The sequence below is a fragment of the Canis lupus genome, chromosome 10 (genome assembly GCF_003254725.2).
Source record: "Canis lupus dingo isolate Sandy chromosome 10, ASM325472v2, whole genome shotgun sequence".
Lineage (NCBI taxonomy): Eukaryota > Metazoa > Chordata > Mammalia > Carnivora > Canidae > Canis > Canis lupus.
Genome location: NC_064252.1, coordinates 28,410,686 through 28,437,630, shown reverse-complemented (window position 1 = coordinate 28,437,630; position 26,945 = coordinate 28,410,686). Strand labels below are relative to the sequence as shown.

At 53.8% G+C, this 26,945-nt stretch overlaps 2 protein-coding genes across 3 annotated transcripts in view; one reads left to right on the top strand and one right to left on the bottom strand.

Moving 5' to 3' along the window:
• Positions 1 to 18,370, bottom strand: PVALB (parvalbumin). 2 transcript variants are annotated; one of them, XM_049115813.1, is made up of 5 exons: positions 18,313 to 18,370; positions 15,994 to 16,061; positions 14,174 to 14,306; positions 12,894 to 13,003; positions 1 to 221 (listed from the first exon to the last, which is right to left on the bottom strand). In XM_049115813.1, exons 2-5 carry the CDS (start codon positions 16,052 to 16,054, stop codon positions 193 to 195), a joined length of 333 nt encoding a protein of 110 aa, XP_048971770.1. In that variant the 5' UTR covers positions 16,055 to 16,061; positions 18,313 to 18,370; the 3' UTR covers positions 1 to 192. The 2 variants fall into 2 exon arrangements, with proteins under 2 accessions (XP_048971770.1, XP_035552349.1); XM_035696456.2 differs by lacking the exon at positions 18,313 to 18,370 and adding an exon at positions 16,486 to 16,576.
• NCF4 (neutrophil cytosolic factor 4) overlaps positions 2,403 to 26,945 on the top strand; it is a 74,579-nt gene continuing 50,036 nt past the window's right edge. Inside the window, exon 1 of the mRNA XM_035696455.2 lies at positions 2,403 to 2,717. The gene's annotated coding sequence lies outside the window, so the exon portion shown is untranslated. The remainder of the gene's footprint in view (positions 2,718 to 26,945) is intronic.

Below are 26,945 nucleotides of genomic sequence, written 5' to 3'. Positions count from 1 at the left end.
TCCGATTGGTACAGCCTTTATTTTTTCTCCAGCATTTTTTCAGAAGAATGATGTCATTTGAGGGCCACAGGGGATGGGGAGAGTAAAAAATAACATAAACACACTGGACAGAAACACAGGAAGGGCATCAAGAGGATCTGAAATTGGGTGGTTGGGGCAGAAAGGTGGAGGACCTGGGGCAGTCAGAGCCTCTTAGCTTTCGGCCACCAGGGAGGAGAATTCTGCAAAAGAAGAGGACACAGAGAGGTGAGTCAGAGGTGGAGAGTGTAGGAGGATGCACCACGGCCTGACCACTGGGCCCCGCACGGCACTTCCTGTTGGGTTTTTCACCTGCTGCAGCCCTAGAGTGAGGGAATGAGTGAGTGTGGTGAATGAATGAATGGATGAGGAATGGTGAGCCTACCACCTCTCTTTTTTGTGTTACTTTTAAAACATTTTTCATTCCAGTGTAGCGAACTGACGCTGTTACGTGTGGGCTGTTCGATTCATTTCAGGCGTATCATACGCTACTCAGTCACTTGGTCGGTGCTCATCCAGATAAGTGTTCTCTTAATGAACCTGCCATCTCTTTTGCTTCATGATGTCACGTAGCCCACAAATTCCTAATAATAACCACAGTGATGATAGCAGCAATCATCTGAATGTTTATCACATGCCAGCAACTATTCTAAGCACTTGATATTCGAGATTCCGTTCGACTCTGACAATGATCTTGTAATGCGCATGTGATCATTATCCCTATTCTACAGACGAGGAAGCTGAGGCTCATAGTCCAGCAGGATTTACAAGGCCACACAGCCAGTAACAAGCAGAGCCAGGGTTCACACCCAGGTCCGTCTGAGCCTCGTGGGACCCTGAGCTCCTCCTTAGCTCCTCATCTAATTGTTCCTCAGCTGCCCCCCAGGATCACCAGCAGAATCTAAGAAGACCCAGAGTCCCAGGCCCTTGCCCTAGGATTTCTGATTTAGGAGGCCTGGGGTCAGGGAGGAGTTATTTTAGTTGTTAAAGGTGATTCTGGTGAGCAATGTGGTTCAAGAACCAACCAATGTGTGCTCTTCCTCCTCGGAGGGCTGAGCAACACCCTGGAGAGACCTGAGCAGGTGACGTCTCCACGCAGGTCAGCCAGGTGAGTGTGCACAGTGCTCAGAATGAGCTGGGCCCTGTCTCACACAGCTCATTGACCATCACTCAGGAAACTGGGAGTTAGTCCCATTTTATGGAAGGGGAAATCGAGGCCCAGAGAAGAAGTGACGTTTTGAGCCTCCTGGGTAATGAGGGGGTCGGGTGGGACTCAAGCTCTGGGGTCCAGGTCTCTCCACAGGGCTTACCTTCGAGTCCACGGTGGGCTCACCTGCCCCTCCCACCCCAGGAGCATCCCCCTGCTCTGCTTGGCTGAATATTAATTGATGGCAGAGATCAGTGTCAGCACTAGGGGGACATCCAGTGTCCTACCCCCGAATCCAACTCCACCTAAATGAACAAAGGGATGGCCCCTACCAGGGAAGGGGAGACACAAGGGAGCCAAAGCTGATCCTTGCCCTGAAGGAACTCTGGGGTCTAGTCAAGGAAGAGATGGTACCTGGCAGGACATGCTCCATGCTGCTGGCCTTTTGTTTGAATCTCAAGTGTGCCAAGGGCATTCCCACCTCAGGATGTTTGCACCTGCTGTGCTCTCTGCCTGCAGTGCTCTCAGACTTTCCACAGCTACCTTCTTCTCACTCACCTGGTCCCCGCTCAGATGTCACTCCTCCTGGGGCCTCTCTGACCACTCTGGTGGAAGTAGTGACTCTCCCCTACTGTGATCCTCTTTGCTAGCACCAGTTTTTATTCTATTCACAGCACTTACCAATCTCAAAATACTTGTGAACATGTTCTTGCTTATTCATTCATTATCTGCCTCCCATTGGCTCATAAAGCTCCAGAGCCCTCTCGCCTCGTTTCCTGCTCTGTCCCACCACCTGCCTCCAAGCCTGACACGTGCGTTTGTGAATGGATGAAAGGCCCAGAGACTTCGCTGTCACAGGGAGAAGAGGTGCCCTCTACTTAAGGTGTCAGTAAAACTTCAGAGGGAAGGTGGCTTCTGAAAGAGTCTCATGAGAAGGTGCAGGATTCCCACAGGAGAAAGCAGAGAATGGGGAAGGGGTCATACGCGGTGGCTTTTCACGGGCAGGCTCAGAAGGCAGGAAACAATGGGGTGGATTTGGGAAAGACCCAGTAGCCACGCTGGGCTGGTCTCTTGCATGATAGGGCTTGTGCCATGAAAAGGCCTGAGCCCCCAGTCTGGCTCCACCACGCATGGGCTGTGTGACCTTAGACAAACACCTGGCCTCTTTGAGCCTTACCGTCCTCATCCATAAAAGGAAGAAAAGTCAGCGCTGCTTCTTGGGAGCGCTGGGAGATCATCAGAAGGGATGTGCTGGTGGCCAGGAGGCCCTCGGCTCCCACTGTGAGCTCCTCTGCCCCTGTTCTCCGTGGCTTCCCCACTGTGGGGTCCTGTGTGGGGACCCTGTGTGGCAGCCACAGGGTCACAAGGGCTACTGCTCAGCAGCCAGGTCTTCTGAGACCTTTATTTGGAATAAAGGGAACCCAGGGAATGTCCGCCCTGTTGTTTTTCTCTCCAGGGGACAAGAGAGGACAAGAAAGAGTTTGCCGCCCTCGGCCACGATGCATCTCTGAGACGCTGTGTCCCCGGCCTGCCAGAGAGTGTGGGCCCCCAGGTAAGTCCCCACTGCATCCAGAAAGGATTGGGAGCCAGGGTTCCAGGCTCTGCCTGCCGTGTTTGCTGAGAAATGTGCCTCTCTGGGTGTCAGTCTAGGTGTCTTTCAGGGCAGCAAAGGGAGAGGCAGCCTCAATTTCTCAGGAGGGACCTGTGAAAACAGACCAGGAAGTGGCCTCAGGAACCACTGAGGTACCAGGGCTCCTTGATATGCGTGCCACCCTCTCCAGACTTTGTGAGAAGCGATCCCTTGGTTTCCATCCTGGGCCATGGTACCATGTGAAATGTCAGCCCTGGGGGACACCGCATGTGGACTCGCCGGGCTGTTGTCATGGCTCTTCTGTAAAGCTACCATTATTGCCAAATAAAAAAGCGAAAAAACTAAAAGCAACCAAACTGAACACATGCTCCCACCATGGGAATAACTGGTGGGATCCGTGCCAGGTAGAGGGACGCATCCCTGGGCTCCTCATCTTCCTGGGGTGTGAGCTAGGAAGTGGACACCACCCTCTCCAGTCTCCAGGCCGTCCCTGAGGACAGGAGAGGCGAGCGACCTGAATTCAGGGGCCTAGGTACTAACTCCAGGTGGGAGAGAGAGCGTGTCCTCCAGCTGGTCCTGAACCCATGGAGTCACAGGCTGAGTGGGAACAGCGAGGGACAGGGATAGAACACAAACAGCAAATACTCTAAAAATCCCTCTCGTGGGCTGGGGTCAAAGTGTCCACTTTGTCAGCCAGGGACTCCTGTGACCCTACAACACCTGGGTGAGGCAGGTGGTTCTTCTGATGTCTCTGATTAGTACTGTCCATTTTTATAGAATTTAAGAATTCTTATTTATTGAATGCCAAGTGGGAAGAGTTATATGTATTACATAGATTATCTCACTAAATTCTCATGACTACTCCATGGGAGAGATGCTTTTGTCTGCATTTTACAGATTGGGAAACTGAGGCCCAAAAGTTAAGTAGCTTGACCAAGATCCCACAGCAGACGTGAGTCAAGCTACTGCTTTTAGGCTCCCTCCTTTACCCTGGAGCTTTCCGACCTACTTTGACCCAGGTATAGAGTGACCCATGAGCCAGCTCAAATATCGCCACCCCCATGACTCTGTCATATTAGCCCTGTTTTATTTACTTCATGGTACTTAGCACTCTTCTGAAATGAGCTTATTTATGGACTTAGGTCTTTTTTGTTGGTCTCCTTGTACTAGAATGTAAACTCCAGGAGGCCAGGAAGCCTTGACTTGTCTACAACTTTCTTAGCGATAGAGTAAAATAATAAAATGACAAGTGGATAGATGGAAGGATGGATGGATAGATGGATAAACAGACAGATGGATGGCTGGATCATGAGTCCTCCATGGGCTCTATAAAACAAATGCTAAATGGATGGACAGATGGATGGATGGGCGGATGGCTGGCTGGCTGGCTGGCTGGCTGGCTGATGAGTCCTCCGTGGGGTTCGACAAATTCCGACTTGCCTCATATAATTCTCACAAGAGCCCTGGGCGGTCAGTGGGGGTGATTCCCATTTTGTAGATGGAGAAACGGAGGCCTAGAGAGGTGAAGGGTCAGGGTCATGCAGAAAATAAAAGGCAGAGGCAGGATTTGGTGTGTGGTCTGATGTGCACGCCTTGTCTGAATGTGGCGAGGCTGTTCCTGATCGGGCTGGCATCCCAGATCAGGTGCAAGCAGGGACTCTTAACCTGCCATTTAATCTGGAAAACTGGCCAGGGCTGACGTATCCTGTCTCTGGGCACTGGGTTTGCTCTGTGCTGGGATAAAGGAGACATGAATCTGTCTGCCAATGCCAGCTCATGGAGAGATTGTCAAGAGGGGAAGTTGGTCCTTACAGTTTCCTGACCTGCACTGACCTCCCTAACCCTCACCCTACAAACAACGGGTCCTTGGGCTGCTCATCAGCAAAGAGCCAGTTTACCACCTTCACACTAGGTAGCATTTGGTGTGGTCAGCATGAAGGTGACCAGGGAATGCCAACCAGGGGGTGCTCCTGAAAAGCAAGGCATTTCAGAGCCTGACTGGGAGATATGTTGGACCTGTAGCGATTTCAAAAACCTCTGAAAACAGGCCCCTCCACCCACCCTGGGATCTACTCTGAAGCAGCCAGGATGTCACAATGGCCACATGCCCTGGCTTTTTGCAGAGAACACTGGATTCTAATTTTATCCTCCCAGAAGCTGGAGCAGTGCATTTTGTAGACAAATTGAGGGCAGGGGTCACCTCTCCTGGACCTTTTGTATGTAGCTCAGGGCAGAGTTCTTAGCAATCAGCCAATTAACGAGCTATGCTCTTACATATATATATATATAAAGTCTCCTCTAAAATGCCCAGGTTTCTCCTTAAAAACAAATGAACAAACATACAAAGTCCTGCGAAGTCTAAGTCAACTGATTTGGCGGTAGGGTGCTGGGATGGAGAGCGAGGAGGGGGTTCTGACTTTGGTTCTGCCTCCTGCTCACGTCCGCACAAGACCCTCACCCCTCCAGGTTGTGCTTTCCCCCTTTGTGCAATGTCGGGGCTAGAAGATGCCTTTCTAGCTCTCCAGCAGCGCTTAGAGCAAGGGCCCTGGGAGTCAACTCCCAACTCCCATTTCTGCTTCCATGACCTTGAACTAGAGATATACTTCACCTCACCGTGCCTCCATTTCCCCATCTGTAAAATGGAGCTCCTTGGCTCATTCAAAGGAGCCTGCATTAAAGCTCTTATCACAGGCCCAATACACAGCCAGCACTCAGCATTTGGTAGCTGTTGTCATCAGGGTGCTTCTACAGCTCAGCTACCTTGAACCAAGCCTATGACGTGCCTGGCTGCTGCCTGGCACAGACGAGCGAGGCCTGGCAAGTGGCACCATCACATTGACTTTCTGGCGTGGTTGTTGTTATCACCCACCATTTCCTGTCCCCGCCCGGTGCCTGGAGCTGGGTCTGCTTCTGGTTCCTTCACTTTCTGGCTGGGTGGCCTATGGTCACTACTTTATTTTTATTTTTTTACAAATGTGATCATGCCTGCTTGCTCGGCTGTTGGGAAGCCCAAATGAGCAAATACAGAAGGATGCCTGGTCTTTAAGTGTTAGTTCCATCTCCCTTGGGTCTCCTCTCCATCTGACACAAGTGGGAGCTTCAAAATGTCCACAAAAATCCTGAGACAAAGACAGGATGTGAGCAGAAGAGGGCAGTGGGGGGGGGGGGGTGGATGCAGCCCAAAGAGCGGGCAGCTGACCTGCTACAAGTTTCTGGCACCACCTATGCCATCGAGTTAGGATCCCACCTCCAGTGTGCCCGTCCATGGACACTCAGCCTCTGACCCTCAGTTTCAGTGTCTGTAAAAAGAGGATAGGGCTCCCGTGAGGACCACATGGGGTAATTGGAGGAGAAGCGCCTGGCACAGCGGTGCCCCGCACACAGAGGGAGCGGAGCGCATCTAAATCACATCTCACCAGGGAGATGCGAGGGATGGTGCTCCTCCAGAGGGACCCGGAGCCCTGCCCTGGCTCTTGAAGGGGCCCCCGGGGTGGGGTGGAGAGGGTCAGAGGATGGGAGGGCTCAGCCCTCTCCCTTCCCACAGGAAGCTGAAATTAGCCTAATTAGGTCTGTCCCAGTCCCAGTGCCGTGGGGATTGGACAAATTTAGAAGCTATTGACAGGTGAGACCAGCACATGCTGACAGCCCCAAGTGAAACTGAGACAGACCTTGAGTCAGCGCTTGGAAAGCTCTTCCCTTCCCTCTGTCGTGATGACCAGGATGGAGGCACCCGCCTCCTGGTTTATCACCTCGCCTCTAAATAGCTCCTGGGCTGGGTTTCTTATAAATTGGTATTGCAAACACGGATCACCTTCCCACCCCAGAGAACAGGAGGCAGGGTTATTTGGGGTCAAGCCAGACGGCCATGGGGAGCAGCGTCAACAGTCCTGGGGGCTTGCTCTGTGCCAGGCGCTGCCCTGGGTGTCATCCTGTTGTATCTGCGCTGGCTCTCTTGTCCCGATTTTGCCAACAGGGAAACTGAGTCTGTGAGTCACTGAGCCAGGAAGATTCTAACTCAGGCATGGCTTACATGGTGTGTGTGTGTGGGGGCGTCTCTGTCTCAGATGCTGGGGTTCCAGGCCCTGATCCCTGGAAGCAGGAGAGGGATCAGAGGAGAGGGGGCATCTTCCTCCCACCCCCCGTCCCTCCTGTTCGCCTCCCAGGAGGGCAGCTCTAGAAGGAGCGCCCCTTCCTCTCCCTTTGCTCCATCTTATCTAGCCCCGCACAAGGCAGGGAGCCTCCATCCACTGGGGAATTGAAGCAGGCATCTCCCTAAGCCCAGGGACCATTTATAACCCGAATGTTATATAGCGCAACCGGGCTGAGGAAGTGGCAGTCAGGAGACACGGGTTCCCTTCTGCCAAGGATTTCTGTGTGACTTTGGCTCGCACCCTCCACCCAGGCCTGTTACCATGACTCTCAGTGGGGATCGCAGACTCTGTCCCCCTCCATCCCAACCTTATGGGGCCGGTGTGAAGACAGGGAGACTGGACAACGCCACACACAGCGGAGCGCTCTGCCGCCGGGACCACGGCTGGCCCCGATGTGCACGTCCTGCCTTCCCCGCACACCAGGTCCCACAGCGGCTGGAGGGCTGCAGGACCTCTCCTGCAGTCCCTCTCGCTGTCCTCGCATCCTAGACCCTGTTTTCTTTCCTTCGAGGGCTGGTATTCCACAAGAGTTTCGAGGTGGCTTCCCAGACAAGGCACATATATAAAATAGGAAAGGAATCATTTCCAGAACACTCACTTAATGCAAGCAGCAGCCCTTGGAGGGGGGGTATTTATGTTCCCACCTTGGGATGAGGAGACGGGGGCCAGGGAGAGAAAAGGGCTTGGCCGTCCACACCGTGTCCACACACGCACTCTGCAGGTTGGATTTTCAGCCTGACTCCAGGTGCTTCGGCCCAAGGGCTCACTCCCTCGCTCCCACCCGCCAAGCTAAGTGGGCCGCTTAAGGATAAAAGAGAACAGATTTCACCAAGAAGGAAGCAGAAAACCAAGTGCCTTGAGGCACATGAGTGGAACAGACCGCAGTGGTCCAGCAATAATTATGATGAAATTTTCCAGCAACAGAAGCACAAGGCAAACCATAGGGTCTCGGGCTGGAATAGGCTGGAAGCCTTGGAAACAGGACCCATCACTGGGATCAGGTTTTGGGGAACCCATAACTATGATCGATGATGGATTGTGTGTGTGTGCGAGAGAGAGAGAGAGAGAGAGAGAGAGAGAGAATGCAGGGTGTGCAGATCTTGTCCATAGCACTGTGGGGAACAGTGGGATATCGAGTCAGTGTCAAGGTTTGGAGCGGCCCAGATACTGATTAGCTGTGGGATCCTAGCCAAGTCCCCCCACTTCCCAGAGTCTCGGGTTGCATGTCTGTACAGTGAGGGTATATCTCGTGGAGCTGCCGTGAGGGCTGCACGAGCTAGAAGAGCTACAGCTGGGGCGCAGTGCCCGGCACACAGGACGGGCCACATGGGTGGTAACTGCTAGTCCTGTCAGCCTGCTCATCCCACAAGGGCAGCATTGCAAGTGTAGCTAGAGCCCAGGCAGGGGACACATCTGTGTGAGAGGCAGGGTGGTGGGGGCGGTGGGTAGGGTAAGGGGTGGGGGTGGGGTTCCTGGCTGGCCCTCCGAGTCTGCTACTGAGTGACCCTGGGCGCTTAACCCCTCAGTGCCTCGGTGTCCTCATCTGTAGAAGGGGAAGAGTGATGGCACCTGCCTTCTAGGATCACTGTAAGGTGGTGGTTCTCAGAGTGTGGTCCCCGGAGCATCAGTACCACCGGGAACTTGGTGGAAATGTGAACACTGGGGCCCCGCTCCGGTCCTAAGGAATCAGAAGCTCTGGGGTTCGGGCATGGCCATCTGTGTTGTGAAAAGCCCTCCAGTGACTCTGATGTTGGCTCTAGTTTGAGACTAGAGCACCAATGTGAGGGGCAGAGAGTTGAGAGGAGCCTGTAATTTAGCAGTCTCACCTGCCCTTAGTGCCTGGTTTTGCAACCATGGCTGGGTTTGGGGGCTCCTTCCACCTCTGTCCAGTTTCTCTCTCCTTTCCGGCCTTAAAACCTTCCTTTACCAGCTCTGCACCAGCCTCTCAAGGGTGGCTTTAGAGAATCGATCGACCATATCTATAAAAGTCTTTGAGCTTCCTGGAAGTAGCTACCCCAGAGACGGGAATGCAAAGGGTTATTATTAGAACTTTGTCTTTCTATCCCCTTCCTTCAATCTGGGGTCCTTAAGGACCTGGTAAGCATCACTCACCTTGAGAGGGCAAACGGTGGGAGATGAAGGCGGTCCTGCTTTTACAATCCCCCAGCACCTGCTACGTGCAAGCCCTCAGCCCACATGGGTCTCCAGCCTTTGCCTGCAGACCTCTCCCTACACACTACACTTCCTCATCACTGTGTCCCCAGAGCTGGCCAAGTATTCACTCATTCATTCATTCATTCATTTGGCAAACTTTCTTTGTGTGCCAGGCACTATTCTAGGTGGTGGGGTGAGAATGGAACAAAACAAAGTTCCTGCTCTTGAGGAGCTGGCATGGCCATGGGGGGAGAAAGAAGCCAGTTATGGGTCGGTATGTAAAACCATCTTAGGGCGGATGCTCACTGAACTCAATGAATGAATAAAGCACACAGCACAGGGCATGTGCTTTGAGTCCAGCAGACATGAACTCGGATCCTGACCACGTCTCTTCTGAGATACGAAACTTAGGCAAACCCCTTACCCTCTCTGAGGCTTAAGTGTTCTGGGATAGTTAATAAAATGAGGATAGTAATAGTATCCACCTCAGAGGCAGCTAGGAAGATAAGGTAAAATGTTAAGCACAGTGCCTGACACACAGTAAGTGCTCGGTGACATTAGATGTTACAGATGCCTGGATGGCTCAGGGGTTGAGCATCTGCCTTTGGCTCAGGTTGTGATCCCAGGGTCCTGGGATCGAGTCCTGCATTGGGCTCCCCGCAGGGAGCCTGCTTCTCCCTCTGCCTGTGTCTCTGTGTCTCTCATGAAAAAAATACATAAAATCTTTTTAAAAAGTTAGATATCACTGCTGATATTGTTCAAGGTGGCACAGGCTCAGCTGGTCCTCTGCCTAGAGGTTTATTCACTGGGGCATCCGTGGAGTCCCAGTCCTGGCAGGGACCCCAGTGATTGGCTAATGATCTGACTCCTGATTGTAAAGATCAGGTCCCTGAAGGTCAGAGGGGGTTTTCCGTGACTTGCCTCAGGTCCCACCAGGAGTTGAAAGCATCCTCCTGCTGATGGGCAGGCAGGGCTCAGAACCCTTTGCCTTTAGAGGAAACAGGCAGGAAAGCAGAGTGCCTGAAACAGGACCTCCCAGGGGCCTGCAAAGGCCTCTGCTCCTATCTCACTGCCTATTGGGCACCCTCCAGAAAAAGTACCAGGTTTGGAGTGGAGGTGGGGGGAAGGTATCTGCATCTTCCCATTTCAAAGGTGCACCATGTGGGGGCCCCCTCGCTGCCTCAGGGGATCTGTTCTCGCTGTCCCGTTTCTTCTCCTGCCCCACCCTGCTTCATTCTGTGCAGACCCCCAGACCTTCCCCAGGTCAGCCTGAGCTTGAACTGCACTGGCAGACCAACCAGGGTTTGCACCCACTGTACCTTGGGCGCCGGCACTGCCCTTTCTGCACCTGCACTTGTCATGGGTGATGCAGGGTTCGGTTCTGGGCTGGGCACACATTACCATTCTGGGAACAATCCTCTTTCTCTTTCTGCCCCTGGCAAAACAACCTTCTTGCCCCTTTCTAAACATCCCTAAACCTCCCAGCCTGTGTCTTTGCTGAAACCAACGCCTCACCCTGAGCTCTCCCAGAACCATCCCCCTCGTGCCCCCCCGACTTCAACTAGCGGCTTCCAGTCCCCAGCCTCCAATCTGCCTAAGCTCCAGTCTCTTCCTCTCCAGAAGGCTCCTCTGTACCTCCCTGGCATTGCCCTTCCTTTGTGTACATATACATAGAACTGCAAGCAACCTGCAGATAGAATAGAAATAGTATCGTAGCTGCTGTTTGCTGAGTACTTGCAATGTGCTGGGTGCTGTGCTCAACACGCATCGTGTCATGGAATCTTCACAGATGCCAGTGAGCCGTGTGTTGTCATGCCCAGTTTATCGACGAGCAACTGGGCTCAGGGTGTCTGAGCCGGTGCTCTGGGGCACCCAGCCAGGAAAAGTGCCTCTGGGAGTAGGGTCTAATTCATCTTTACCTCCCTGACAGCCTGGCACAGGCCTGTCACCCAGTAAACGTCTGCTGGACTTGTTGGAAGAGTTGAGTTAGCTCTTTAAGATGTGAGGTGGGCAGGGAGGGAAGCAGGGAAGCAGCCTAAGAGGGATCTGGCCTGTTTTTTCTTTATCATGTAGGTCGCTCGCGAGCAGCCAACCATGAAGACCCTGCCTACGGCTTCCAAGCTGTGGCCATAGTAGCTGCAAATAAAAATGGGAAGCAGGTCTGGACGTCTGGGTTGGGGTCCTGGCAGAAAGCCCTGGCTCAGGGTGCCACTCACCACTCACCGGAACCGCCAAGACCAGTCTCCCATTTCCCTCCAGCACTTTCTGTTCTGGCTCCTTTAAAATCACCTCCCTCCTTCACAGCTGCAGGAGAGACAGCTGGGACCGGAAGGCCAGGCGACTAGCTGCATCTGACCTTGCTTGAGTTTCTCTCCATTATGGTCTCTGACATAAAACTTTCATAAACTACACCCATATTCAGAACCCTTTTAACTTTCCCAGAGCCATATTGTGTCGATAGCCACTTAATTTTCACAATGAGCCCAAGCAGGTCTTAGGATTAAATTGTGCACGTCACTTGCCAGGCACAGGAACTGGGTGGAAAGAGGTGGCAGGGCCAAGGTCATAGCCGGGGGACAGGCCGAGGGGAGGCAGAGCGTGGGGGGCTGGACTTTACACTCGGGAAAGGATGTTTATCAAGTGCCTGCTCTGGGGCAGGTGTGGGCTACATACTGGATATAAAAGGATGAAGACAACCTAGTCCCTATTTTTAAAAATGTAGTTAAACACATATGTAGCACTGACTCTGTGCCAGACACTATTCTAAACCTTTTACACATTAACACATCTAATCCTCACGACAATCCCATGAGAAAAGGACTATCATTATCCTCAGTTCAGAGATGAGAAAACTGAAGCCCACAGTAGTTACTCGAATTGCCCAAAGTCACACAGCCAGAAAGTGGTAGGGATTGGAACCCAGAGGCCAACTTTTCTCTTAGGTTGACAGGAAGGACCATTATGAGATGTGGCACAGCTTGCTGGAAATTGTTCTTCTAAATCCCCACTTGCCCACTTAGGTCCTAGCTCTGTGAACAGGCCGAGCACCTCAGCCTCAGTTTGTCCATCTGCAAAATGGAGATCATTCCCAAAGCTGTTGGGATGCTGAGAAAGATAAGGCTGCTGGGGTGTGCTCTGTGAACGCTAGTTAGATCAGAATGGAGAAGGATGTGGGATGGTGGACCGCCAGCCCCTCATCTGTTCTGGAAGCAAAGCCTGAAAAGCAGGGCATGGCCAGATATTCCTTTTCCTAATTCCCAGCTGATTGCTGGCTGGCTGTTTTTCCTGGCTCGCTTACAATGCTGTAAGGGTATATTTGGGTGAAGCCAAAACAGGTTTTTAAAACCCGAAGTTACAGGATACCAGGACAAGATGCTGAAGAGGATAGAAGATAAGGAATTTCCATCCCTGGAATCTGAGAACATGAGAGCCCACAGGGTGCTTGGGGATCAGCTGGCCTCATCTCCTCAGGTTACGGTTGGAAGACGGAGGCCCAGAGAAGGACAGAGATGGCCCAAGGTCACACAGCCAGTTTGGGCAGAGCCAGGACCAGAACCCAGGGAAAAGTGCAGAGTTGAGGGGAATGCCCCAAATTCTCCTTGATTCCCTACACAGTGGGGATAAAAAAAAAAAATCTATTCCTTTTGGGTTGTTCAGGTGTGTGTTTGTGTGTGTGTGTGTGTGTGTGTGTGTGTCAGAGCTCCCACACCTAATCCTGGGGAGTGTGGGACCCCTCCTCTCACCTTCCTGTGACAGAGATGGCTCCGAGCTTTTAGCATCCAAACATCCCCAGATCCATGATGTGCTCTGGCCCCAGGTCACGGCTACTCACCATCGACCCCAATCTTGCCATCCCCGTCCTTGTCTCCAGCGGCCATCAGCGTCTTGGTTTCTTTCACAGACAGGTCTCTGGCATCTGGGGAGAAGCCCTTCAGGATGAATCTGGGGAGAAAATCCAGGGAGGCAGTCAGGTGGAGGTCACCTTGTGCAGGAACAGCGTCTGGATGGTGGGCTGGTCTCTGTAACCGGGATGGGTGGCCAGCAGCAGGCACACACGCTGCTGCGCTGGGCCCGGGAGCCCTGGCTGTGGCTGTGCTTGCATGGGTGAGTGTGCAAGGAAGGACGAGCCGTCCTCAGGGAAAGGTCGACCTCACTTCAGGCAGGGCACTTGCGTTCCTTTATTCAGCCAACCCAACAAACGCAAAAGTGTCTTCTCTGTGCTGGGACCATGCTGGAAACCCGGGGGCACAGAGAAGGAAGCCACCTGAAAAAATGAGGAGGAGGTCGAGTACTCAGAGACTAGACAGGGTGATGGATGCAATGATAGTGAAGAGTGCTCAAAGGATGCATCCATCCCACCTGGGGTGAGGGGAGGCTTCCTGGAGAAGGTGGCACCTGGAGGACAAGTAGAAGTCAGCCTGTGTGTATGTGTGTGGGTGAGTAGGTAGAAGGAGAAAGTTCTAGACAAAGGGCACCCTTGCAAGATGATTTGGGGTGAGATTTGGGGGAGTCACTATGGAAAGGTCTCTCTCCACAGCCTCCCCCTTCTCTTTAGGACGAAATTTAAGACTGTCTTGGCTAGAGAGTGACATAAGGCACAGCTGGGTGGGCAGATAGGAGCCAGGTGCATTTTCCTAGTCATTATCTTCCCCTCCTCTGCTTTGCTCCCAGGACTCCTGACCCCCAAACTTGGTTCTGCATCCCCCCCCAACTTGTCCAGACTGCTTTAGCTGTGCTGGTGCCAACTTGTGGGGGGGTCCGCAGGATGGTGGATGGCACCTTTTAGGCAAATGAGAAATCAATGAAATAAATACTCCAGCAAGCGCTCCCTGTCTTGCACATGGCGTTAGGCATCCAGAAAACCTGCCTCTTCATTGTGCATTAAATTATTAAGTAGCATCATCCCATTAGCAATATTAAGTGGCTATAATTTAATCTAGTTAGTTGCACTTTCTGCGGCAGATTTCATTCTTCCGGAAGCAACAGTGGGGAGGCCCAGCTATTTTCTGCCAGCGGTGCAGAAAGAAGGGCAGATCTGATGGGCACTCGGAAGCCAGAGTCCCAACCCCAACTCCCTCTCGGGATGGACAGCCCCTGCAGGCCTCAGTTTACCCCAGCTCATCCTCCTCGATGAAGCCGCTCTTGTCTTTATCCAGGATGTGGAACACCTTCTTTACATCATCCGGGCTCTTTTTCTTCAGGCCAACCATTTGGAAGAACTTTTTATGGTCGAAGGAGTCGACAGCTGTGGGGGTGGGGTGGAGAGGAGTGGGTGAAAATGAGGACAAAGGAAGGGCAGTAGAGAAGAGCAGAAGGGGGGTGTCACTGCATTTGCTGATTGACCTCCCTGGGCCAGCGCTGAGGGGTCATGGGGTGCGCCTCTGTGGGAGGGCTGACGGAGCCCAGAGCAGCTCAGGGAGGGATGGTGCTTTGCCCAAGGTCACACAGCTAGAAGTGGAAGAGGTAGACTTGCCCCTACATGTATCTGTACCCTTCACCATTAGCCTTTGAAGGCAGGGGAGCCTCCTGGGTTCCATGAAGGTTTTTGGGTGTCACTGAGTGGGGGTGGGTAGGGGATTGGGAGGCTGTGTGAACATGGTGTGTGTATGTGGGGTTGACCTTTTGTGTTGCCAGAAAATCCATGGACCCAGGGAGGACAAGTTTCTCCCAAGGTCACAGAGTGGGAGGAGGAAGGGGGAGGACCCAGAAATCCTGGCTTTGCCACAGATAACAATTGCAGTGGGAGTTGGGGGAGTGTTGTAAGCTCCCCAGGAAGTCCCAGTTAAGTTTCTTCTAAGAGGGAGCAAGGTGGGTCACAGAGTAGTGTGGGTAGGTTAGCCCAGCACTGAGGGGAGGGTGGCCTCCAAGAGCTGCTTCATACCCTGAGGAGGGAATGCCAAGCAGAAGGGAAATGGGAAGCCCCCTCCCCAATTTTCTGTCCCGAGCTCCCTTTCAGAATTACCCAGAGAAGAAACAATGTTAGAGTAATTTAAGGGTGCATGGCGGGGTGGGGTGGGGGTCCTGTTGAGAGTCATGTTCTCTCCTCAGCCCTGGGCTGAGGTGGGGACAGTTGCTCTGTCCACTGCTGATACGAAGGTATAGGACCAAGCCCTGGAGGTGAGCTTAGTCCTAAGCCCCCTTTGGCTGTGCAAGGTGACCTTGGGCAAGTTTCTGGTGGTCTCCCAGCCTCAGTTTCTGCACCTGGGTGAGGAGAGGGAGGGAGCAGGTAGGCAGCCAAGTGCTCAAGCCCAGGGCAGCTCAGAGAGGTTCCAGTGTGAGCTCCCCTCCCGGGCCACAGACTTAGGCTGGAAGTTGCAAGCCCTGAGGATGCTCTCCACGGGGTTGGGCAGAGCAGAGCACCAGCTGCGGGAAGGTCACCCCACTCACTCGCTCGCAGTGCCGCCTAGGCGGGTGGTGGTGGTGGGGTGTCCTCTGAGCCCCAGAGAGGGGCTTGGAGAGCGGGGAGCCAACCGCCCCCAGCCAGCCGGGAAGAGTCCCAGAGTCCCATTCTGAACGGGGGTCTCCCACAGGGGCTGCTTGGAGAGAAGGCGTGTGCACCTGCAGCCCCTCCAAGTTCCTTAAAGGGGAAGCAGCAAGCGCCCCACAAGGACCTAGAGGTCCCGCTTACGACCCGGTCTCTGCCCTTTGTCGGGGACCCCGAGTCCTCGCAGCGCGGCCACCCGGCCTCTGGCACCGGCAAGTTTTGGTTGTCGGGCAGAGCGCGGGGGCCTCCCCACCCGCCCCCTGCGCCAGGTCCCGCCCGGGAGGAGTTTGGGAAATGCGGGGAGCCCCCTGCTCCGTCCCGCCGGCGCCCCGCAGGATGCGTGGGCAGGGGAGCGCCCCGGAGGACGGGTCAGCCCGGGGGCCAGCGGGCTTGCGGGGGGCTAGGGTGGTGGATGGGGCGAGGGCCGGGGAGGGGAGAGCGTGCTCACCGGTAAAGGCCCCCACTGCCTTCTTGATGTCCTCAGCGTTGAGCAAGTCTGTCATCGACATCCTGCAACTGTTTGAGCGGGCAGAGCAAGTGCGAAAAGATTAAAAAGTGCTTTTCTCATCATTTCTGCTCATATGACCAGCGCTGCAGTGATGCGCGCCGGGCGCACGCCCGCCGGCCTGGCGCAGAGCCAGGGGGCGCGGGGCTGGGCGCGCAGCCAGAGGTGCTCGGGCCCCGCGCCGCCGCTCCAACCCGCCGCGCCGCCCCCGCCGGGGGTCCCCGGGGTCCCAGGGGGTCGACTCTGGAACCAGCGGGGCGGGAAGGTTCGCCTGCCGTCAAGGGCACGCGGGAGGCGCCAGCCTGGTGCAGCGCAGCGTCTCGGGTCGGTGCGCCTCGGAGCGCGCCCCTGTCCCTCCGATCCCGGACCGTCAGGGGCCCGGCCTACACCCCGGTGGGCCCCTCGGCCCTCCTCCCATTCTCTCTCCGCTCCTACCTCCGCCTCAGCTCTGGTCTGTCCTGGATGCAAATTTATGCTGCAAAATCTGAGCGCTGAGGTCTGGAAACCTGACCCTCGGGCTGCTGGGAGGAGGTGGCACGGATGGGATAGGGCCGCCGCTCAGGCCCTCTCCGGATGCCCCATCCCACATCTGGCCAGGGATGCACTGAAATCATTTTTTTTTTTTCTCCAAAGAACTGTTCTCAGATCTCCTCTAGCTACTTGCTCCCCTGGTCTCCTGAGTACAGGAGTAGAGCGTGTGGGTCCAGACCCCTGCCCCCACAAACATTTTGGGAGAGGATAGGGTGGGAGAGGCCACTTGAAATCTGTATACACCCTCTCCCCACTTGGAGACCAGAAGACCCATGTTTGGAGGAGAGGCTGGTACCATTGGACCACATTTTCTAAACAAGCTCAGCAGGTTTTATGGCTTGAACTTCATCTCTGGGAAATGTGACACTTCCTAATGTTAGGCAGCCAGAGACCAGTTGCATTCTTTCCCAGCCTCCCAACAAGGATTCAGGCTGCAATCAGCTGCCTCCACAGTATGCGGAGCACTGGACGGGGAGTCAGGATGCCTGGGTTCTAGATCTATGGCTGTGCTAAGTCCCTGTGTGACCTTGGGTTCTGACCTTCCCCTTTCCTGGCCGTCTGTCTCCCTCTCTTGCGTTGATGGTCTTGGTGGTCCTTTGTGATGGGATCTCGAGACTCCAACGGAAGGTGTAGGCAGGTGGGCCGGGGCTGAATCTGGTGCCACTTGGTGGGTGGCTGGGGAGAACTGTCCAGCTGCTCGAGTTCCGGCACACTCGCTGTCAACACTGTCTCCCTCGGCTCAGCCCTGGACGGCTGCCCTTCCTGGAAACCTTAGGACGATGCTGCTCCGGCTGCCCCCTCCCTGTGAGTCAGCTCCTCAGTCTGCAGCCCTCCAGCTGGCTTCCAAGGGGCAGAGGCTGTAGCTCCTGACCCGCTGTCTCTTGCTGCATGGCCTTCCACAGACCCCTCAGCTGCCCTGCTGTCCCGGCCCTGAGCCAAGCTGTTCACGTGGACATGCTGGGCTTCTGTGCAATCATTTCAACCCCCAGGCTCAGCTTCCCCCAGGGGCCTAATTGGAGAGTCTGTTTCCCTAGCTAAAGGATCCTTATGCTATACTGATGGGGAAACTGAGGCCAGAGAGGGTCAGTAAATGGCCTAAGGACACACAGCAAGGCAGTGTCAGAGAGAGACCCCCCTCCCCAGTCTGCCAACTTGGAGTTCAGTGACTCTTGTCCGTGGAGCCCCTCTCCACTGCCCAGGACCCAGCCCTGTCAAGTTCCACCTGTCCGAGCCACAGACCATGCCCAAACACTGACCCTCGAGGCAAAGGCTGGGTCCATCCTCCCTCCTTCCTCCATCTCTCCCTGCTAAAGAAGCCTTCCATCAACTTGACAACCTCTCTGGGCTGGGGTCTACCCAGCCAGAGCACCAGGTGCTGTTATTGGGGTCAACCTGCCAGCCCCCCACACCCTTCCTCCTGCCTCCGCTGCCCACTCATGGGCCTCCTCTGATGGCATCACCAGACTCTACAGATGCCTGGCTCCACCCCTCTCGTTTCACAGGTGGGGAACCCAAGTCCCAGCCAGGGGGAGGGATTTGTCCTAGGTCACATCAGGAGTTCGGGTGGAGAGCCCAGGAATTCGTACTCTCAGGCCTGGATTCCACAGCTGCTGACCTTTCAGCACCCCCTCCCAGCCCCGTGTCACTGGGGGTAGGGACAAGGCGGCTGTCCCTTCCATCTGGCCTCCTCCCGACTGCATCCAATCTCCAGCCTCAGTAGCTGCCACTCACCTTGGGTGGGGGTGGAGGGCTGGAACCCAAAAGGCCTGGCCGGTGGGAGGTCCTGCAGGGAAGTGAGCCTGGCAGTGGGATGGCCACCTATATAGGCTTCTGCTCTGGCTATTTTGGGAGGAGGCGCTACCCCCAGCCCCCAGCCCCCTCCCCTTCTGGTGTCAGGTACTTCCCAGCCATAGTGCTGGGTATGGGTATCACATTCACCCTCCCTGGGCCCATCAAGCCAGGCCTATTAATAACGCTTGGCCCCTGCCTCCCTCCGGGGCCCAAAACTGAGGCACAGGCAGGGCTCTCTTCTTCCACGAAGCCTTCTTTGATCACTTTAGATGGCAGCACTGTTCCTGCCCTCCCAAATCTTGCAGAAAAGGAAGAGAAAAGGCGAGCAAATGAATGGGACAGGAACTGTCCTCCATGCACAGAGCTGGACTAGTTTCTTATACGTACGCCACCTCCTCACCACAGCCTTGCTGTGTGGGCCTGGTCACGCTCACATGGATGAAGAAACAGCACAAAGATGCTGGGTGTGATGGGAGTTACTACTCAAAGCCACAAACCCGTGGCCGGGAGTGGGCCAAGCACTTTCTGGACATGATTTAGTGCCTAGAGATGTGTTCTGCATGCTTTCTGACAAGCCCCTTCCTCTCTTTGCATTCCCATCTCCCCACCTATAAAGTGAGCTCAGTGAGGGGCAAACTTTGCTCTGTGGATGGGTTTGGGGGCCTAAGAACACCCTGAAATTATATGCAAAACGTCACATGCAGATGTGCTCTTGTAAAGCAAAGACCTGTAGCTTTTATGAGATTTGCAGAGGTATCTCTGGCACGATGTGTCTGGCATCCAAGAGGTCATGCTTGAAAAGCATGAATGAATGAGTGAATGAATGAATGAATTTAACAAATAGTTACCGAGTATCTAGTATGAATACCATGATCATTTCCTGTCCTCATCCTCAACCTTAAAAAAAAATCTCCAGGGCGCTGACATTATCTGCAGGGAAGTTCAGTTCTTGATGCCGACATAAGGAGGCCTGTCCTCTGTGCAATATCTCTTTGGGAGAGAAGCTGCACCAAGTACCTTGTTGACCACTGGCTCCATGGATGGAAAGAGCAGAGGGTGGACTGCATGGGGAAGCTGGTGCCAGTGCCTAGGTGTGTTGTACCTCTGGTGAGTGCTGATGGAGGGGTCTGGATTAGTGCAACGGTAGTGGCAACAGGAAGGAGTGAGAGATAGGGAACCTCTTGAGGGAGACTCTTCCAGGCTTGAGGGCTATGATGAACAAGATGGACGATCCTGAGCTGACTGTGAGTTTGCAAGCTGAGGTTCATTGGAGGAAGGTGGTGCTGCTGTGCAAGGTGGTGAGTCTGGGGGATGACACAGAGTTGAGAATCCTAGGATGTTAGGGCTGAGATAGGCTCCGTAGTGATTGATCTACTACAACCTGCTTGGGTAAAGATGAAGAAACCAAGGCCAAGGTGACAGACCCCAATCACGCAGAGAGTGGTGGGCCAGCCAGGACGTCGTGTTGGATCTAGGCTGCCTGGAGGACATTCTGGTGGAGATGCCCAGTGATGTGCCTTCTGGAGAGAGGTCGGGGCTGGACACGGTGCTTTGGTGGTAATCAGGGACTTGAAGTCATGGGCATGGCTGAGCTCAGAGAGGCAGGAATGAGACAGAGCCTTAAGGACTGACCATTAAGGAAGACCCCTGGCTAAGGTCTGGGAAAATAATCATACTCACTTATTGAGCATCGTGTTGAGCACGGTGTACACTACAACCTGCTTTCGTCCTCATAATCCCTAATAGGTAGGCATTGCCTTCTTCCCTGTGTTGCTAATGAGGGAACAGGCTAAGAAAGGTTATGTGACTTCCTAAGGTCACCGAGCAAGGCTAGGACTTAAACCCAGGTCTCTCAGACACTGAAGCCCTTGATCTTTTCCACTCTACAATCTTGCTTTTTTTTTTTTTTTCAAGATTGTATTTATTTATCCATGACAGACACACAGAGAGAGACAGAGACACAGGCAGAGGGAGAAGCAGGCTCCCTGTAGGGAGCCCGATGTGGGACTCGATCCCGGGACCCTGGGATCACGACCTGAGCCGAAGGCAGACGCTCAACCACTGAGCCCCGCAAATACTGAACCGCTTCCAGGTTTCTTAACTGACAACTGCCGTGAGGCAGCTGGGTGGGTAGGTGGATGCCATATCCCCACATTGATGCTACCTCTTCCCTCTCCGGGTCCCTTTACTGTGCCTGGTCCTCAGGGGGACACGTCCACATACATATTCCCAAAGTGGATCCCATTATCCTCTTTTTACAGATGAAAAACTGAGTTTCAGAGATGTCAAGTCACTTGCCCAAGGTCACACAGCACACAGAGACCAGAGCCCGATCTGTCTCCACACCTGCCCAGTGTCCAGCGCTCTCCCAAAGCCCGCTCTGGTGGAGGGGAGGAGGCCAGTGTGTGTGGGTCAGCAGTCTCTGAGCTGCTCTCTGCCAGGAGACGAGCATTCAGCTGTTCATCTCGCTGGTGCTATTGCAGGAGTTCACACTATTTCCACCTGCCATGGCCGGGAACAGGATACGGAGTTCATCACATCCAGGGCGCTGGCGGGCTGGGTGGATGCTGCAGGAGCTAATGATATTTATGAGGTCAGCCCTGTGATATGACGTGTATTAACTCGAAAGAATCTCGGTCCCATTCCTGAGAGCCGGCCCTTGGGCCTGTGGCCCTGTTCCCCCTCCTGCCTCTCATTTAAGTGCAATTTCACCACTGAGACTGAGGCCAAGGGGTAAAGGGTCCTAAGAGTGGTAAGGGCACATAGGGTCCCTGCAGTGGCACTGCTGCTTTAGCCGCTGTGTGACCTTGAGCTACTCGCTGCACCTCCCTGGGCCTCCGTTCCTTCACGTGTACAGTGATGCTGAAGAGGAAGCTGTAGAGAATACCAAATGGATCGTGTCTGAGGAGGCAACTGGGGGCTGTGACATCCTACACAAACGATAATCAGGGTGGTTATCACTGTGACGAACTTACCCTCGAGCCTGTCCTGCCACTGGACGGGGGACCCTGGCGGCTTTATGGAAGGAAACCAGGGAGGAGAAGCGGGGTGCTAGCCCCAGACCACCCCTGGCTTTCCTAGGATGGTCTCGGAGACCAGGATGCAGGTCCTGGCTGGGGAAGTTGGGGTGACAGATACTCCAGGAGGGGAGGAACTGCAGCGGGTGAGGGTGGGAGGGGCTGTGAGCGAGGTTCCCCCCCACCCCACCCCGTGCTGTCCTAGGTAGGCCTGGGGCTGGGATCAGGGAAGTGAGCCAGGGGTGAGCCCATGAGTGCAGTGACTGTGGCTCCCGGCCACCCAGGTGTGTGTTCTTCTCTTGAAACCCTCATCCTGTCTCAGGGATGCTCAGGGGAAACCAGGAAAGAGTTTGGTCCCTGTGTGGGCTAGAGCTATTAAGGGGAGCAGGACACCCCCGGGCATGGCTGTGGGAACAGGAGGTCGTGGTGGCAATGGTGACGGGCAGGCTCTCCCTTCTTGCCTTGTGCTGGGTGGTGCGCGTGGAGAAGCAGACAGAGGATGGTCTGCAGAGGTTTTAAGAGCTCTCTTGGCTCCCAGGTACCTGCTGACATCAGGGAGCCTTGAGCCCCGCCTGGATCAATGCAGAGGTTACAAAGGCAACTGACGGGCTTTCTCACATTCTCCTGTCTTCCTAGGCCCCCTGCTTCCCCAGCTCCTCCCTGCTCCCATCTCCATAACAACCCACGTCCCATAGCGCAGCCAGGATGATCATTAGAGGTGCGTGCATGTCTGTGGTGTGTGTGTGTGTGTGTGTGTGTGTGTGTGTGTGTATACATGTGTGCCTCTGTGTGTGCTCTGTGGTGTGTGTCTGTATGGCTGTGATATGTGTGTGGTGTGTGGTGTGTGGCGTGCATGCATGTAGGCACGCAGGTAGCTGCAGGGGCAGATGCTGTGCCCCGTGTGTTTGTATGGGATTCCAGGCCAGCCCTTCTTCCTGACTCTGGGCGTGGGGCTGGGGGTCCAGGGCTCTAAGCGGGCATGCGTGTGCTCTCCATCCAGCATCTTTGTGTCAAAATCAGGCGGGTTCTAATGTTCTGATCCCTCCCGTGGCAGCAGGAAAAATAAAGGACTGGTCTGGGGACATTTATCTGTACCCCCGTGCTGTGGGCTGAGTGTGCCCCCCCCCCAATTTATCTGTGGTAGTCCTAACCTGCAGGACCTCAGAACGTGACTGTATTTGGAGATAGGGTCCTTGCGGAGGTGATGAAATTAGCGTGATGTCACTAGGGTCGTCCTCATATAGTGTGACCATGTCCTTACAAGAAGGGGACACAGGCACGCACCGGGCTGAGGGGGAATCGTGAAGACACAGGGAGAGGCCGGCCGCCTGCAAGCCCAGGAGCCAGGCCTCAGGAGCAATCTGAACCCCCAGCCTCCGGAGCCGGAGCTGTGAGGAAAGAAGTCTGTTGTCTAGGCCCCACCCCGCCACCAGACCACATGCAGTCTGTGGGGCTTTGGGGTGACAGCCCCACTGGGAAGTGCTGCTGCCAGACAGGGTGCAAGGGCAAAAGGGTCTCCGTTCCCACAAGCATGACACAGAAGCTGGACCACGTTCTTGTGACAACTCTCTGGGTCCTTTGAAATGGCTGTCTTTCCTTTCTTTCAAAAAAATTTTATTTAAAAAGACACATATGGGACACCTGGTGGCTCAGAGGTGGAGCGTCTGCCTTCAGCTCAGGTCGTGATCCTGGGGTCCTGGGATCGAGTCCTGCCTTAGGCTCCTGCAGGGAGCCTGCTTCTCCCTCTGCCTGTGTCTCTGCCCCTCTCTCTGTGTCTCTCAGGAAAAAATAAATAAAATCTTAAAAAAAAAAAAAAGCAGGACATATGCTCTTTAGAGAAGTAAGGGAAGTAAGATGGGGTAAGGAGGAGGAGGAGTCACTGATAATCCATCACTCCCCGAGTGCAGCCATGCGTCATTTCTGGATGCTTGTGTCTTCCAGCTCCTGTGGGCCGTCCACAGAAGGATCACCTTCGGTGACTCAGCTTAGGGGCCACCGCTTCCTGGAAGCCCTCCTGGGTTTCTTCCCCCTCACCTCCTGCCCCTCCCAGCGCCTGCATTTACTTCCATCCCATCCCTACTCAGCAATGGATTCCCCTTAATCTCTGTTCCCAGCTGCCTTTCCAGCTGGGTCTTGGAGGCGCGAACACCAGCGTCCAGCTTTCCTCTCGGACAGCCTCCAAGGAGAATAAATCAAACTGATGTTTTTATTTTTGGTTGTATGTGGACAGTGGTTGTTCTCTAAAACATTCTTGGGCTGCTACTTATAATGTCGTCTAAATCCATTTATCCACCTGCGCTGTAGGGGCAACTGCTGGTATATAATTAGTCTTTCAGGAACTGTGGCCTCCCCTTGGGGTTCCAGACTCATCCGCGGCGCTCTCCCTTCCTCCTGACCTGAAATTGCGGCTCATATTCTGCTAAGAGTGGGTGCTCTGGGGAACGGGGAACTGGATATTTGAAACCAGGCTAAGCAAATCTAGAATGTGTGGTCCCCCTACATCTCGAGTCCCTTCAGCCTCTTGGGTGGGGGGGGGAGGCTTGACATTGGCACCCCGTGTGAAAGTCCTTGGGGACACGACCAATGTGTTTTAGGGATGTGGCCGAACCCTTGCTTTTTCTTATCAAATATTTATTGCTTTCATTCTGATTCTGGGTCGGATTCTTTTGGACAAAAAAACAAAACAAAATTTAAGTCACAGAAGCTGAATCCATTTGGAAGCCCGATGGTTCCCATCTTGCTCCAGGGCTGGAGACTGATCCGTAGATTGTGCTGGAGATGAGAACTGAGGTTTGAAGAATGACAGTGATGAGAATTGAGAAATAAACACATGGGCCAAGGGAGGCGGAGATGGACTGCTGGTTGGGATTACCCCAGGGACCTCCCTCTCCCCTCCACGCCTCCCCTCTTCCCTTCCCCTCCCTCTGCCTCTCCCCATCCTCCCTTATATCTGTCCTCTCTCCCTCTCCCCCTCCTCTTCTTCCACCCTCCTCTCTCCTGTCCCTCCCCCTCTCACTCCCCCTCCATCTCTCTTCCCTCTCACTCCCTCTGCCTTCCTCTCTTTTCCCCTCCTTCCCCTGCCCCACTCCTCCCCCCTTTCTTGGCTGGATCACTCCTTTCCTTTCTGTATCCTTGAATGGCCTTTCTCCTCCCTGACTCTCAATCTTGAGTCCTTGGCCTCCTTGGGCTATAGGATAGCTTGGGGGAGGGGGAGTCAGGGTGGGGAAGAGAGGGCATCTGTCTGATCAATGGACAGATTCAACTATCTCTTTTTTTTTTTTTTTTACTTGTTTTTCCCCTTATATTGCCTTTAAAAAAAAAAAAGAGATCGTGATAAGTATACATAACAAAATATACTTCTTAACCATTTTACAGCATACAACCCAGGAGAGTTAAGTGTGTTCACATCCTTGTGTCAGCTGTCTCTTTTACACACGGGAGGCCTAGGCTCTGAGGGGCAGAGCAAGTCAGGGAAATGGCCGAGTGAGGACTCACACCCAGGCCTGTGGTTCGCCTTCTAAACCCTGAAGGAGGGTAGGACAAGTCTAAGGGAAGGGCCCAGGTGTGCGCAGGACATGCTGGGTCATATTTAAACTGTGGTCTGAGCTCTGCTGGCTCTTCGTCATCTAGAAAAGTTACAAAATGAAGCCTAAAAACATGACACTATGTGAAGAAGCCAGGCATAGTATATGATTCCATTTATATGAAATATCCAGAACAGGTAAATCCACAGGGACAGAAATTGGGTTGGCGATGGCCAGGGGCTGGAAAGAGGTAGGGCTGGGGACAGCCTGATAAACGGGCACGCGGTTTTAATATGGAGCATGAACATGTTTTGGAACCAGCAAGAGGTGGTGAATTGTTTAGAATAGTTCATTTCTTTTATGTGACTGTCACCTCAGTTAAAAGCATTTTTTTCGGGGGATCCCTGGGTGGCTCAGTGGTTTAGCGCCTGCCTTTGGCCCAGGGTGCCATCCTGGAGTCCTGAGATCGAGTCCCGCGTCGGGCTCCCGGCATGGAGCCTGCTTCTCCCTCCTCCTGTGTCTCTGCCTCTCTCTCTCTCTCTCTCTCTCTCTCTCTATGTCTATCATAAATAAATAAATAAATCTTTTAAAAAAAGCAGTTTTTTCCACAAGATGATAAGTGAGTCTTGTAGATGACAAACTATCAGACGATGATGGTGTTTACTGATCTAGTCGTGTAAGGCACATGCAAGGGAGACATTGCCTTTGGTCTGCCTTGAAGGATAACCTGGGCCACTGTCCCAACGGCTGGTAGAAATGGCTAGAAATGACAGTGTGCCCTTCTCTGGGCATTTTCTTGTATTGTTTTGTTTTGTTTTGTTTTTCTCTCTTGCAGGCTCACTGCACCTGCTGCTCAGCCCTCATGGCTTAGCTCAGACATCATCACTTTCCAGAAGCTCTCCTTGATTCCTTCCCCTGATTACCTGCTACCCACATGTTCCCTTGCATTTACTATGAACATTACTGCGGAGCAGTGACCCTTGACTTGTCTGCTCATGCTCTATGAGGCCATTGAGGTCAGGGACTCTGTAGAAGCAGAGTGGAAAGAAAACTGTGCCATAGGCCTTGGTGCCACTATGACCTGGGTTCCAAACCCTGGTTGGCCGATTCACTGGCTGGGTGACCTTGAGGCAAGATGCTTAACCTTCAGGAACATGAAGGTTCATAATCCAAGCAAAGAGGATAATATTTCTTTGTTTATTTTATTTTATTTTATTTTATTTTATTTTATTTATTCGTAAGAGACAGAGAGAGAGAGGCAGAGATACAGGCAGAGGGAGAAGCAGGCTCCCTGCAGGGAGCCCGATGCAGGACTCAATCCCAGGACCCCGGGATCATGACCTGAGCTGAAGGCAGATGCTCACCCACTGAGCCACCCAGGTGTCCCTATAATATTTTCATTATGGGACTGTGCCAAGAAGTCTTGGGTATGTAATCTTGTTCTTAAAATGGATTTGCAGAGAAGCCAATAAGGAGAGTTCCATTCCTACTAGCATGGCTGATGCCTGGTCCCATCAGTGGAGGGGTGAGTGGGCCAGGGGCAGGGGAGGCCAGAGGCAGGAGGTGCCTTCAGTTCAGGCAGACCACAAGTGTGGGCCAAGTACCTTCCGATTTTGGAAGCTAAGAGGATTAGTCTCCAGGGCCAAGGGAAAGTCAAATCTCATAGTTGGGTGCTCTTGGAGCAAGAGGTAAGCAGGGCCCTCCCCGCCACCCCACCCCACCTCCAGCTGTGGAGACCAGAGCAAAAGGCTCCCAAGGACTCCAAATTCCACGGCAGAGGTGAAATTAAAGCCTTAGGGTCTACCTCGGAACCCAAGGAAATGCTCCAGCTATTTGAGCTCAGTTTCTGTATCTGTCAAATGCCACAGTTCACCCACTTGAGCAGATTCCTGTCTGAGGTTCTCAGTCTGGTGGCTGGCACAGGGCCTGGTTCGCACGTGCTCAGTCGGTGCCATTCCCCTCACTTCTCTCTCACTCCCCGCGCTGTCACTTACGCCCCCAGGCCCCAGTTGTCTTATCTGGAACACCGGGG